Genomic DNA, 14,797 nt, shown 5'->3' with positions numbered 1-14,797 from the left:
GATTATGTGAGTGTGGTCTCTCTCTCCCTTAAAATATCTTATTGTACTGCACTGTACTCGCCTATTTTCAGACCACGGCTGACCATGGGTAACAAACTCAAACTGGAAATCAAAATCCCTAATAAGTGGGGCCACTTCCGTAGTCTTAAAACCGTAGTGACATTTTGCATTGCTGGGGCACCACTTCAACTTTATACTGGGTTATCCATTACTCATAACATAGATTAAGCAGTTCAGCAGGGAAAACTAATCTATATTCTTAAGGAATAGTCATTGCTTTAAATTAAATGCCATCAGACTAAAAATCTGTACTGATAATACTTTGAATACACTTGAATAAACAGAAGACAGATTGTGAAAATGCGCTGTCTTTAGAGTGCTCCGCACACCCAGAAGCCCCTCTAAAGAGGAAACCCCATCGACAGCCTCGGCGGCCCATAAATCCACAAATGCCTCAAAAAAAAAAAAAAAAAAAAAAAAAAAGGCAAAAACCTGATCTTCAACATCTTTGTATGTATTCACATGAAAACTCTCTTAATGTGGCCGTAAGAAGTAAACTCTGTCATCTCTGTGTGAATGCCATTCACACATTGAAGTAGTCGATCTTATGCAGGCACAAAGGAAAGTTCTGGCCCAGGCCCTAAAATGCCCTGAGATCCCTGGTCAGACTACTCAGACACAGCGTGGCGTGGCTGTTCTTTCCTGAAGAAAGCACTCTTAAAATGTTAGCATTACATACATGTCCTAAGTTTTCCAGGAGAATGCATTTTTTAAATTAAGAAAGAATGGACAAGAATGACAGTGAACTTCTCATTTTAGAATGTTCTTTATTCTGACAGTTGTTGGACAAATATAAGGCATGTTCACAAGTATCTGAAGTTATGTACAAAACACACTCATTTGACGATGTTCCTCTTCTCCTTTTGTACTTGCTGCTGCAAACTGATCCTTATGCACGTTAACACCCACAGCGCTCAATTCTTATGAATATGCAGACAATGTTTTGGGGACCACCGTGGAGAATGTTTCAAACTAAGGCGTGAGCTTCTACGAACTAAGTCACTAAGACATCAGAACTCATGGTGAATAAAGGCAGAGGAAGGTGACCAAATCAGCTCATAAACTCATGACTCCAAGTATCCAGTGGAACAAAGAACACATTGAAAAACATTTTTTGATCCTTCATGTTGGAGAGAAATGGAATGTGTCCAGAATTCATGGTTCTATATTTACCACTATATAAAACTCACAAAACAGTATCTAATTTTTTCATGGTTTCTAATGCAGTTATAGTTTTGTTTTAGACCACAGTTTAAGACTGCATGCATACTTTACACAAATGTCAAACACAGAGCGACTGTAACACAGACACCTCAGGGTTGTCTAAAGACACAGCTTCTCTTTTTGTGGTGGGGTAGGGAAGGAGAAGGGTGGTGGCCATTTCCACACACAGCCTGTTGTGTGCTCAGCACGGCTAGATGCGGATCCCAAGCACTTGCTGGCTGACTCATGAAAGAGGACAGAAGCTACTGAGGAGGGCGGCAGAGTTCAAAGAGCAGGCTCCAACCGGGGGCTGGGATGATGGACACACAGCCTCCATTCCAGGGGGAAAAAGTCTTAGTCGATACTAATCAAAAAGTGTTAACCATTTTTGAAAATCAAATTACATCTATAAAAGATGAAAAGTAAACACTTAAAACAATCTATCGGGGGAACGTAAAATAATAAAAAAATCAAATGCAGATGGGATTTCACAAAGAGGAGATTTGAATCTTTTGGTCTAAATCAGCCAATATTTTAACATTAACTATAAATTATTAAAATGTAGTTTGCTTATGCCCATTCTTAAAATGCAGAATCTTTGAAGAAAAATATAGGCATATTTTCAGGAATACAGACTCTTGTAAAAAATTTAAAAAGTCATATCATCTCTCTTGCCGAGCTACTAGAAAAGGTTTTTCAAACACAAAAGGGGAACAAACGTGGGGTGCTTGGACATGTTAAGAATTCTTATCACTAGAATACTGCACTTCGAGGCGCTCACAGTACTTTCTAGAAGAAGCCACCCACCTCAAAGAGCCCCGCGCAGCCCCAGCGACCCACGAGTGTGGTAGCCGTCGTTTTATTAGCCACTGCTTGGCCATCATCAAAGTATTCACTCAGAGTGGGGAAATTACTTAATCTCAACGATATTAACGATTTCCACGTATTTAGCTTTGTGACACACAACACACAAGGGTCTTCAAATGTTTGTTTTTTACGCCAGTGGTGGCAGGAAATTGTCATTCCGATTCAACACCAGTACTGGTGGATGACGCTTTAGTGAAGTGTGACTACCTAGAGGAGCGGGAAGGTGGCTCCTGATTCTCACCGGGCCAGCCTCTTCCAGAAGTGCAGGCTACTCTTCTGACAGGAGATCACGACCCTGGCAGGCCGGGCAAGCGCTCTGCCCTTTAAGCCACTGCTTAAAGCACTGAAAAGGAGAAAACAAAATCAGAAGATGCCTTCAGGACCACGAGGAAGCCTAGCTCCCCTGTGCTGCTGGGCTCCTTGGCAGGCGTGGTTCACTTGCCCTTGGTCTCTTGGGCCTGGAGCTGCCCAATACTCAGGGACACCAACGCCCGCTCAGGCCAGAGTGTGGACGAAGTCCCAGCTGCAAACCATCCCACCTCAGGGTCAGATCCTGAGTGCTCTGGGCCTCCAACCTGGCCTCAGGGGGTGGCTTTGCCCTAAGCCCCGGTTCCAGTCTCGGCTCTTCCACTTCAGCTGCACCAAATTCCAGAGCCTAACATTCTCAGCCCTATGACCCAATCACTCATTCTTAGCCCATCCCTTGGCCTGGCCTTGGCCCTTGGCTCTGGAACAGCCCTCCAGCCTGCATGCCATACTCCTGCTGCTGCTGCCCACACTGCAGAGGCTGTGGACAGTCAGCCGGCCCAGACATAAGACCCTGTACCCAAAGGAGGCACGCCACACCAGAGAGACTCGGCAAGTGGTCTCAGTTCCTTTCAGTGAGTATGCTGTATTGATCCCGTTCCAAGGGATTAGTAAATCCCCATGGCAGAGACCTGATCTGTTCTAACCCAGCAGCAGGGGTGCACACAAATGCTCACGGTACCTAGAACACCATGACAGTTCACACACAGATCCCAGAATGGTACGAGCAGGACTGTCCCCAGGTCAGGCAGAAGGGACTCAGCTAGGTTTAGTTTTTCTCCTCTAAAATGTTAAATTGACTTCATATACTACACTAAGTCAAAAAAATGGTTTCACTGTTTCTCCGTTTAGTCAAGTGTGTAAGAAATCACCTTTCAAGGAACCAATACTGCTTCGAATCTCAGCAACAAGTGGCTGGAGCTGCCGTTCCCCTCTCCCCACACGGGATGGAAAGGACAGTCTGCGGAGCTGCCCCTCCGGCAGCGCTAGTGTGTGGACAGGGAGGCACTGAACAATGACATGGGAGGTTTGCAAAGAAAATGGTTTGACAGCACAATAAATACTGATGACTAGAAAACAATTCCTTTCTTATTTTGAAAATACTTGATGGTCCCAATGCATGCTGTAAAGATGGCCAAAAAGAGCTCTTACCCCTTTGTGATACTTGTGCCCACATTTGAGCACACACACGTTTTTTGATTTGAACACCTCGTGGCATATTTCACAGGAACTTGCACCCGGTGCCTGTGGAAACAAACACACCTGAATAATACAGAACAACGACAGCTGTTTTTATGACAAGAGTTCTTCCTTCAAAATCTTCTGCCACAAAGGGTGGCAAATTATTCACAGTTACAGCTAAACAGTCTGAGGAAACAACTTACTTTTTAGTAGCGTTTCTTAAGAAAAAATATAAAAATACAAAAAAAAAAGTATACTTTTAAAGTTCTAATTGCCTCAGAGAAAAAACTGTTTTATGTGGCTAAAAGATTCCCAGGTGAAGATTACCATACCTAAAGTACAGTACAGGATAATCACATGGCATGGTGTGAATTCATCATTCATCTAATCATCTAACAGTTGAGGGTGGTAAATTCCAACACATCCACACAATGGGCTATTGTGTAGCCAAAAGGGAAATCATGACGGAAGCCCATAATCCCTGACATAGAAAGCTGGCCCCAAAAGCCTGTTGAATGAAAGCAGCTAGCAGGACAGCATGTATCATATATAACTCACTTTTTAATAAAGAGGCTGCGTGTATACATACATGCCTAGACAGTTAACAGTGGTTGCCTCAGGGTAAGGGAGATTTAATCTTTTTCTTTACTATTTTCTAGTTTCTGTGAGCATGGATTACTTGTGCAAATCAAAAGAAAACAAACGGATGGCTCATCCGGCAAACATCTATGGGCAGGGACGGTGTGGGCTGCTGGACACAGAGATGAATGGAGGGCTCCGGCCTCAGCAGCTCACAGTCTGGTGAGCACAGACAGTGCTTTCGATGTGAGAGCAGACCGGAGTGTCGCCTGGGACTCCAGGCACAGTTCTCACAGCACTTACCCTATACTGCATCATTAACTTCTATTCTAGCTCACTGCCTCTTAACTCCGAGCACCTTGAAGGCACAAAATGAGTCCCATCTGGGTCCTTAGCAGGTGGTGGAAAACCTAGCCCAAACTCATGCTCTAAAAAGCCCTGCTGAGGGAGCGGGCCAATGTGGGCAGCCCTGGTAGTGGGATCAAGTTCAGGGAGTAGTACTGGGCGCACCACCGAGGACTGAAAAGACCTTGAACTGCTGTCCAGGGCTTTGCTGTCTCTCCCAAGGCATGACTTGGCCCAGGAGGAGATGGGACAGATGCTGCAGAAGGAGGGTTCACGCCCCTCCACTGCTGCCCATGACTCCAGGGTCAGGGAAGAAGAGGAAGTGCCAGACTGGGGAAGAGCCAGTGAAGGCCTCTCCAATGCCCAGTGCAAAGCTCGGAGCCAGGTTTAGTTTGAAAAAAACATACACTTAACTTCACAGTTTTCTGTTTCCTAGAAAAGATGGGCACAGTATATTTCTAAGTAAAAGAAAAAAAGGACAACCACAATAAAAAAAAAAGGAAAACAACCAAAAAATCCAGCCCCTCAGAGAACAAAGTATGACTAGCATATTCAGTTTCGACTAATTCACATATAAATGCATTCAAGAGTTTAGAAAAATATATATCAAAGTGGTAATACTGATTACAGGGTGGGTTTTTAAATGCCCTTTTTATTTGTATTTTCTATTGTGAGTATGTAATACTTTGTAATTTAAAAATTAATACTTCTAACAAACTATGGTTATCAAATTAGGTCCCAGCTTGAATACATTTTTTCTTTCTCATACAATTTGGTGAAGTTTCAGTAAGTCAGCTTTTGTATCTTCATTACTACAAACATCCATCATGAAGCAAAAAGGGAACTCTTCTCCAGGAGATCACGGTCTATCTTGGGGTGGGTGTGGCCACACAACACATTGACTTGTGCGCATGCACACCCACACACGTGACTGGGAATTCTGCCTGGGTGAAGAACCACAGTGCACGTGACCCATCGGGGAACTCCCCGGGAGAGGAAGGACTCGAGCCAGGTCTTGCAGGAATGCCCTACATGCTCAGAAGCTCCCTCACTTGGGTGTGGGTGGGGCCGAGACCCTCTGGAGCTGAGTGTGTGCGGTGTGGAAAGTTTCCAAAGGGTAGTGGAAAGTGAAAACGTATGGGAGGAATAAAAACCTAAGTTTACAAAAGACTCAATGCCGACTCAAGTTAGCAAACCAGTACTCTCTGTGCAATCTCCTACCGCTGGCTCCCTGCTGAGAAGATTACGGGGCCTGTAACTCTCCTCCTGTGGATGTTGGTTATACTCTGACACCAGAGATGGACAAAGAGAAAAATTCTGGTGTCTGCTTGACACCAGAATTCCATCCAGAGCCCCCAGCCCCGAGCCACACAAGTGAGAGGCCCTCTTGCAGCCACCCCGAGGTCCCTACCGCATGGTTCCAACGTCAGCCAGTCCCGGTGGTGAGGATGAATTACACGGGGCACACACAAGTCGAAAGGCCCACTCTGAGCTACCTCCAGTCTTCAAACAGTCAAGTGAACACTGGCAAGCTATGTGAGCGCTCTGTGCCTCAGTTTCCTTATTATAAATTAAAATAATTATATTGCCTTATCAATTCAGATCATATTATAGTATTTTATGAAATGTTCTATGTAAATGTAAACATTCTTACTGTGTAAAAGGAAAATAAAACAACTTAGATCACTACACAGAATTCCAGGCAAGTGTAGCCCATTCCAGTGTCCCTTTTCAGGCACTAGAGGAAGAGGCCAAGGACAGCAAGTAGGCTCTCTGGAGCACACAGCTGACCCAGTCATCCTACAGCAGCATTTGATCCAGGCCACAGCCTGGGCAAGCAGCGGGATGTGGGCTCATTGCTAATAAGTGATGGAACCAATCTGTGCAATTCCAAAGCCATGGTTACACAGAAGAAAATTATTCAAAAATTATTTCCCCAACTGTTCAAAATACCACACTGGATGTACAAAGTTCACGTATTTGACCATCTGCAGCAAAACAAGAGCAAGAGAGAGAAGGCCCAGATCCCCCACAGTGGTCAGAACCCTTGTCACTCACGTGCAGTGACTTCTCTCCATGCTGGGCACCCAAGGTGTCAGAGCAGAGACCATGACCTTGGCCATTCACTGACTGCTCTAACTGGACACATTCAAGTACACTGAAATTCAGTTTCTAATGTTAGGATCAAATTAATTAGGTCTAGAAATGAATGGGGCTAAATCATGGATTAAAAATTGTTTGCTTCTTGTTTTTCATTAAAAAACAAAACTGTACAGTTTTACATACAACCTTCACAGAGACATCTTCTGCTTTCTGCCCCTTGGTTTTGGGTGATGGTGCAACAACCGCCGAGGGTGGGCCTTGGGAGGACCTGGCCACAGGGGTGGCAGAGCTGGGCTCATAAGTCCTCTTGTCCTTTCCTGGGTTTGGCTGTGAAGACAAGAGGGGTGTGGGGCAGGGTGGGGGGACAAGAGGGAAGCAAAGTTCAGTTATCCAACAACTTGACCATCTTCTGTCTTTAGTACATTGCTCTCTAGGTTTTGGTTTGATGTTTTTGTTTTTTTTTTAAACACTTTTCATATTTTATAAATAAGGATGAAGTGGAACATCTGGATAAAATACCTTTTTCTTTTTCTGTCCGTCTAGAATGTGTTCTGTCACTCTTTGGACAATTTCATCAATACTCAATCCTGAGAGTGAGTTCTTGTTTTTGCTTCGCACTTTTTTAATAAAACCAGCAAGCTCGGTGCTGAAAGGGACAGTGAGTGTTAAGTGACAACAGAAAGTTCCTTACTGCTAAGCAATGTTACACACCAATATTAATCCAACAGCCCAACCCAAAGACACAAAGATAAATGCACACAAAATTAATTTGAAGACTACTAATAACAACCATAACTGTATCTAAAAAGCAGAGCTATTTTTTTTTTTTTGAGACACAGTCTCACTCTGTTACCCAGGCTAGAGTGCAGTGGCACAATCCCTGCTCACCACAACCTCTGTATCTTGGGTTCAAGCGAGTTTTGTATTTTTTATTTTTTAAGAAGAGATGGGGTTTCACCATGTTGGCCAGGCTGGTCCCGAACTCCCAACCTCAGGTGATCCACCTGCCTCAGCCTGGCGTGAGCCACCTCGCCTGCTGGCTAATCATATTTTAACTGCTCCACTGTTACAAATTTCAGTTCTGAAGCTTCTAATTAACACTGTCTCAGAAACTGAAATAATAGGGCAGATGCCAAAGGTCATTCCTGAGTGTAGAGTCCTTTGTTCCGAGCTGCACTTCAGAGACACTGCCTCTATGTTATCATCTCTCACAGCTGAGACAAGAGGCAACTCTGCCCTCCTTGCACCAACCTGAACAGCAGAAACCAGAGGTGGAGGCAGAAATGCTACTAAAGAGCCTGCCGTCATCCCAACCCTATTTACAGCTCTCGCTCACTCAGTTAAGGGCAGCTTTTTCCCACATTCACAAGGACCCCTTGTTAACATGTCCACATGCCCCATTCACTATGGAATTCCATCTATTCTTCAACCTCACACTCTAACAAATCAGAGGTCTTATCTAACAAGGTATAAATTGCTGCTGCCTTCTTTGCTAAATGTAATTTTGTCCCCCCAAATGATGCAAAATTATTGTTTTGCAGTTCATTTATTGATTCTATAACACTAGTTTTAGACAATGCTATTGGTCTCATCAAAATCTTAGCAAATTGTCATGGGTTCTGATGAGTGTTAATTACCCAGTGGTCAATGTTTTCAATTTACATATGCATATTAAAAAATTTATTTGGGGCTGGGTGTGGTGTCTCATGCCTGTAACCCTAGCACTTTGGGAGGCCAAGGCGGGTGAATCACTTGAGGTCAGGCGTTCGAGACCAGCCTGGCCAACATGGTAAAACCCCACCTGTACTAAAAATATAAAAATTAGTCAGGCTTAGTGGTGCATGCCTATAATCCCAGCTTCTCAGGAGGCTGAGGCAGGAGAATCACTTGAACCTGGGAGGGAGAGGTTGCAGGGAGCCCAGATCATGCCATAGCACTCCAGCCTAGGCGACAGAGTGAGACTCTGTCTCAAAAACAAAAACAAAAACCCACCAATTTATTTGAAAATACTTATCTCTATATTTACAAAAAGAAGGAAATGTAGCACCTGTCTTTCTGAGCAAAACCATTATGCAACCCTTTTCATGTTAACACCTAATTGGTTTTATCTGATCAGGAAACCTCAGTTCAATAAAGTACTGAACACAGTCACAGTCATTTTCTGTTCATACCTGTTGTAACACGGGAATACCACTGACAGGTGCTCAATAATACTATTGAACGGCTTTTTTGGAGACTGACTTGAACGCGCAGCACGTCCTGGAAGAACAGGCTGCTTCCGATCAGCCACAGGGCTTCGTTCTGACAGAGCTGCCCTTTTTGGCCCTGGCAGCTGGGCGGCTTCAGGCTGACCAGGGGGTGGCCCTGGCAACAGCGCAGAAGGAGCCTCCCCTGGGGAATCGCCGGCAGAGAACACACTGGGATCCCTGTGAAGTGCTGCATGGTTTCCAGTCACATCGCTTGCAGAAGTCACAAACCCTTGGTCATCATGGCCTGAAGACTCAGGGAGTAACTCGGGATGAACCTGTGAGGAACACATCACACCAGGATCACTTAGGGCTTCCCTTGAATTAAAAGGACGAAACGCCCAAGGGCAAAGGTCGATGAATAAATACAATAATGCAGCCGAGAGGCTCCGTGCACAGGAAACCTGATACCATGAATTAAATATTTTCATTTTAAAAGAATTCTTGATAATAACTTGTTAGTTATTAGAAGAAGAGTAGGAGGTTTCAGACTTCTAAATAATTATCTCTGTAAGTCACTATCTTCTCTGTAAGATGAGACCATTTCGCCTGCCTACTGGCCCTCCTTCAGCCTCTACCTGGTTACACTTCTCCCCTTCTGAGCTAAACCCTGTAGCTGACAGATGCAACATCATGGCCACCACACTCCCCAGAGCTGTCTCCATCCCAGCGGGCTGCCTCCTCTTCCCTGCCATCTCTCTTGGCAGCTCTCAGGCCTCTGTCCACACCTGCAGTGCTGACGCTCCTCCCCATGTGGCTGCCTGAGGCTGAAACTTTTTAAAAGTGTGCAGTCTAGAATATTAAGTTTGCAGTCTAGAATATTTTCCTGAGATCTAAATCTGCAAATCCACTTGGGTGATTCCAAGACAACTCAAAGTCAATGTGTTGGAAACCAGCCTCAGGCAGCCTCCCCAGTCCTGCTCTTCCCCTAGTACTCCTGGACAGAAGCCCAAGACTCACCCTCGACTTCCACGTGGACACATGGGGCCTGGTCTCCTGAGCAGCATGGCGCCTGTAAATGTACCCCTAATCACCTCTCACATCTGTTCTCTTCCCTCCACCCCTACTGCCACGCCCTATCCAGGACAGGATGATGCCAATAGGCTGATAATCGAACAACTGGAAATCACTCAAGCCCCTCCCCAACACTCCCCCACATTAGTGGCAAGCTCATCTTCAAAAAGCACAGTAGCTCCCTGTAATCCTCAGGGATACATTCTGAGACCCCCAGTGAATGCCTGAGGTCACAAAGAGTACTGAACCCTATGTATACTATGCACGCATTTGTTTTTCCTTCTTCACAATTTCATCGGTAGATTTGTTCTGACCGTAGATCTTAGCAACCTCGGGGTACGATCTTTTCTCTTTCCTTATTAGTTTGAGAACTTTCAGCTTTTCACTTAAAGGAAGCAGTATATTGCTTCTCTATGGCATATCTGAATGACCAGCATCATTACTCCCATGCTTTGGGGCCACTATGAAGTAAAATAGGGGTGACTTGAACATAGGCACTGAGGTAACGTGAGAAGTTCATCTGGTCACCAAATCAGCTTCTAAGTGGCTCACAGGCAGGGAGTAGCAACAGCATGAAAACACTGGACAAAGGGAGGAGGCACGTCCCTGGTGTGACCATGTGAGATTCCAGATTTCATCATGCTACTCAAAACAGTGCGCAATTTAAAACTTACAAATTACATATTTCTGGAATTTTCCATTGAGTATTTTCTAACTGCGGTTGACTGCAGATAACTGAAACCATGAAAAGCGAAGCCATGAAGAAGGAGGGACTCCTGTTCTGCTGCTGTTACCTTATTTGAGACCTATCCTGTCTGGTCTAATGAAGCTAGAAGTGTCCAAACTGCTGTAACACAGCTTACAGAAGAAGGCTCCCTTGGCTCTGCCCCTGCGTCATACTGGGCTTCTATTACAGCATGAAAGGAGTGTATTCTCTATCTCTCTAGGCTCCAGGTGCACTGTGTGTTCCATCTGGAACTCTGACCGTCCAAACACACCCCTCCCACTCCTTTGTCTGGTAAGTTCCTATTGCAGATCTCCGTCTCTGAGAGACTTCCAACTGGGAATCTTCCGCTGAGGCCACACTTCTAGATTAGGTTAGTGGCCCCTAATTCAAGCTGCTCCAGCATTCTGCCATGAGAAACCTCACTCTGCTGCAGGTAATGATGGGTTTAAAGTCTGTCTTTCCCTAAGTCCATATGCACTTTGAGGGCACAGCCCACAATCTTTATCACCACTAATTACCCAATGAATGAATGAGGGAGAAATGAGATACAAAGTAAATAATTTTTAGGCACATTTATTACTAAAGCTCCTGGCACAATAAGAGTTCCCAGAATTTGGAATATGAAAATTCTTTTGAGTATTTATAAAATAACATAAGCTAGGATTACAAAGTAATAGTAAAACATCCTATTGAGAGCCAATGTTTTCTCTCTATGTATCTGTTGTTATACGAACTTAGAAAAACGATAAATGATAAGTGCCCTTTAGTGTAATTCTAACTAAAATTGCACATTCAATGGAGAGAAAAAACTGGATCTCAACAGAATATTTTACTCAGTTCAGGGTGGTCACACTTTTTCTACACTTCATTTTTTTTTTTTCAGATGAATTCACAGTAAGTTTGGATGTTTACTGTGCAAGGTACCGGTGAGAAAGACATTCAAGGCCAGGCTGAGATCTAATGCACGTGAGAGAAGGGCCACAGTGGGAGGCCAAAAGAGGGCAGCCCCTGATGGTGTTTCAGGGGAAGGCAGGATGCAGAGCGGGGACAGTGGTCCAGGCCAGGAACAGCCCAGGCAAAGATCTGGCAATAGTAGGAGGGTGCAAGTCAGGTGCTGGGAGAGAGTCTCCTCTGTCTTTAGGAACCAGAAGATTTCACTGTCCTGTCACAACATTCTGGAACTTATATCTTTCAACTCTCACATACAGTCCTCCTTTAATTTTGTTTTTCTTTTTTACCTAAGTTTTCTCACAAGATCTAACTTTAAATTCCTATGGTCTGATCTCCTCTGGGCCTAATTCATTTCAATTTAGTATTTACTAAGCATCTATCTGTGTCCAAATCTAAGAAATGTGGGTTTAGCCATGTTGTAAAGTCCACAAAATGCAATTAATGCTTTTCTTTTCTGTGCTGTGCATATTAAAATAAAAAGACAAGATTATTCACTGTTATTCACAAGATTTGGCAAATACCTCAAACAAGTAGTAAAATATGATGTGCCAGACCCACAAAGCCCTGTATGTCTCAGGCATAGCAGCTTTTATTCTGTATTTGAGGAGGAAACCTCTTAATTTTTAGATTTTGGTCTTATGCCCCAAATATCTAGGAATAAGAGTATGATCTGAGGTGGTGATAGGGTCCTGCTTGAATCACAGGCACCTGCTACTCCTGGATTATTCATTCAAAGAATACATATACAGCACACACACACACACACACACACACACACACGCAAAGACAGAAGACAGGCCAAGCTACAGAAGAGTGATAGAAAGGTAGCAATGGTGTATTCACCTCAGTCCATTCCTCATACAGATGCAGAAAGACTGATCTATTTTATATAAGAATGTTATAAAGCTTAAAAGGTTCATCAGTAGCACCAATAATGAAACATTGAGGCAATTATTAACCAATCTCATCCTCACTCCTAGGGAATAACAACAAATAACTACTTTGGCTAGTTAACAAATGAATTATGGTTTTTTTTTTTTTTTAAAAAAGATGTGTTAGACTTACCATGTTACAGGCAGGAAATGAAAGCTCGGAAATCTGCACTTTAGAAAGTTCACTGAGACGAGAACCATTTTTAATTGCCTTAATTTGTTCTTCAAACTGAGACTGTGAGTAGAAAGTAAAGTGTGGGAAAACCACAATTGTCAATTAATACTTTGTTTCTTCCTATACGTTATAAATGAAACATAACTGTCTTGTAAGGAAATTCAAAATAAGACCTCATTAATCCAAATGCTCCAAAGCCTTTTCAAACGTAACTCCTCTAATCTTACCAATCAAGGCAGAGGTCAAGATGGTTAATTAAGACAATACAATTACTTTAGGCTAGGCACGGTGGCTCACGCCTGTAATCCCAGCACTTTGGGAGGCTGAGGCGGGCAAATCACCTGAGGTCAGGAGTTGGAGACCAGCCTGACCAACGTGGAGAAACCCTGCCTCTACTAAAAAACAAAATTAGCCGGGCATGGTGGCACATGCCTGTAATCCCAGCTACTTCAGGGGCTGAGGCAGGAGAATCACTTGAACCTGGGAAGTGGAGGTTACAGTGAGCCAAGATCACACCATGGCACTCCAGCCTGGGCAACAAGAGTGAAACTCCATCTCAAAACAAATTATAAAAAATAAAAAACAAAACCATTGCTTCCATGAAAAGCTCATAATACTTTCAACAAAAAAAATTATTGACAATAATAGATAAAAAAGAAATAGTTTCAATATGACACTAGCCTCCTGAGAATTATAACTATCATAAAGATTTTGATGGGATTAAAAGATGTTTTTTACAACTTACCTTTGCTTTCTCAATTTCTTTTGTAACATTAGAAAGAAACAATTCCCATGAACATATATCAGACTCCATGTCAGGATACGCTGCAGGATCACTGAAAAAGTAAAATATAAAACTTCTTTAGAAATCTAAAACATTAAAAGCACTTATGGTCAAATAAACATCTAAACATGAGAGAAAGATACATTTAACATGATCACATACACACAAAAAAACCCAACTATTTTTAAAGATTGCTTATCTTGTAAATTTGCCACTAGAGACACTTTAGAAAATTTTAATTATTAATATAACAAAAACTCTAAAATTGAAGGGCAGAGGGAAAGTAAGTCTCCTGAATTTTAAATTCTTTTCCCAAATTTAAAAGTTTGACCACTCTTCATTTAACATCTTTATGTTTAATATTAAAACCAGCATCTGCATTTAAAGATTTTTTAAAAAGGTAGTCTGAAACATTCAAAAGATTCCAATCAAACCCTAATCATTACCTTACTATGAAAATAAAGGATGGGCCTGAGATAAATGTATCATCTCAGCACCTCATGAATCTGGTCTATTGAAAGTGACAGATAAATTGACTACTCCTAATTGAGAAGATCAAAAACACTACCAATCTGTGGGTACAGTAAGACCTCATCATACGTCTTGAAGAAAAACCAGAGCATTCTTTTTGAGACGGAGTCATGCACTGTTGCCCAGGCTGGAGTGCAGTGGCTCCACCTCCTGGGTTCACGCCATTCTCCTGCCTCAGTCTCCCGAGTAACTGGGACCACAGGCACAAGCCACCATGCCCAGTTAAATTTTTTGTACTTTTAGTACAGACGGGGTTTTACTGTGTTAGCCAGGATGGTCTTGCTCTCCTGACCTTGTGATCCGCCCGCCTCGGCCTCCCAAAGTGCTGGGATTACAGGCATGAGCCACTGCGCCTGGCCTCTTTTTACCCCTTTTCTATGTTTCTATACTTTGGTGGAGGAGGCAGAGTTAGCATGGCATCCTGAAGAAAGAATCTTTGTATATTCTACGGTTTATTGGAAGAGTTGATACTATTAGATGAAATGAGTCTGAGATTATCTTTGTTTCCCAGATGAGCTGCAATGCAGCCTATGGCGGGTGCTTAGTACAGGCGGTTGACCACCACTTGGTCTCAACCTCAGCTGTACTAGTCCTGTATTATAAATCAGCATATTAGTTTACTTTTAATCAGAAAAGTTTTCTAATGAAAAAAATTAAATCTTGAAAATGAAGAAGGGGCTGGGCGTGGTGGCTGACACCTGTAATCCCAGCATTTTGGGAGGCCAAGGTGGGCGGATCACGAAGTCAGAAGATCGAGACCCATCCTGTCTAACATGGTGAAACCCTGTCTCT

General features: G+C 43.2%; 1 protein-coding gene across 1 annotated transcript in view; it reads right to left on the bottom strand.

Moving 5' to 3' along the window:
* Positions 1–807: 807 nt before the first annotated feature.
* The window catches only part of TTC3 (tetratricopeptide repeat domain 3), a 126,827-nt gene continuing 112,837 nt past the window's right edge, over positions 808–14,797 (bottom strand). The window contains exons 42-46 of the mRNA XM_011953999.1: positions 8,817–9,169; positions 7,165–7,291; positions 6,829–6,972; positions 3,589–3,681; positions 808–2,473 (exon numbers count right to left, since the gene is read on the bottom strand). Of these exons, the coding sequence (XP_011809389.1) occupies positions 2,399–2,473; positions 3,589–3,681; positions 6,829–6,972; positions 7,165–7,291; positions 8,817–9,169 (792 nt within the window). The 3' untranslated portion in view covers positions 808–2,398. The remainder of the gene's footprint in view (positions 2,474–3,588; positions 3,682–6,828; positions 6,973–7,164; positions 7,292–8,816; positions 9,170–14,797) is intronic.

The sequence above is a fragment of the Colobus angolensis genome, unplaced genomic scaffold (genome assembly GCF_000951035.1).
Source record: "Colobus angolensis palliatus isolate OR3802 unplaced genomic scaffold, Cang.pa_1.0 Scaffold38, whole genome shotgun sequence".
Classification (NCBI taxonomy): domain Eukaryota; kingdom Metazoa; phylum Chordata; class Mammalia; order Primates; family Cercopithecidae; genus Colobus; species Colobus angolensis.
Note: the sequence above shows the minus strand (reverse complement) of the source record. Positions and strands in the feature narration are given on the sequence as shown.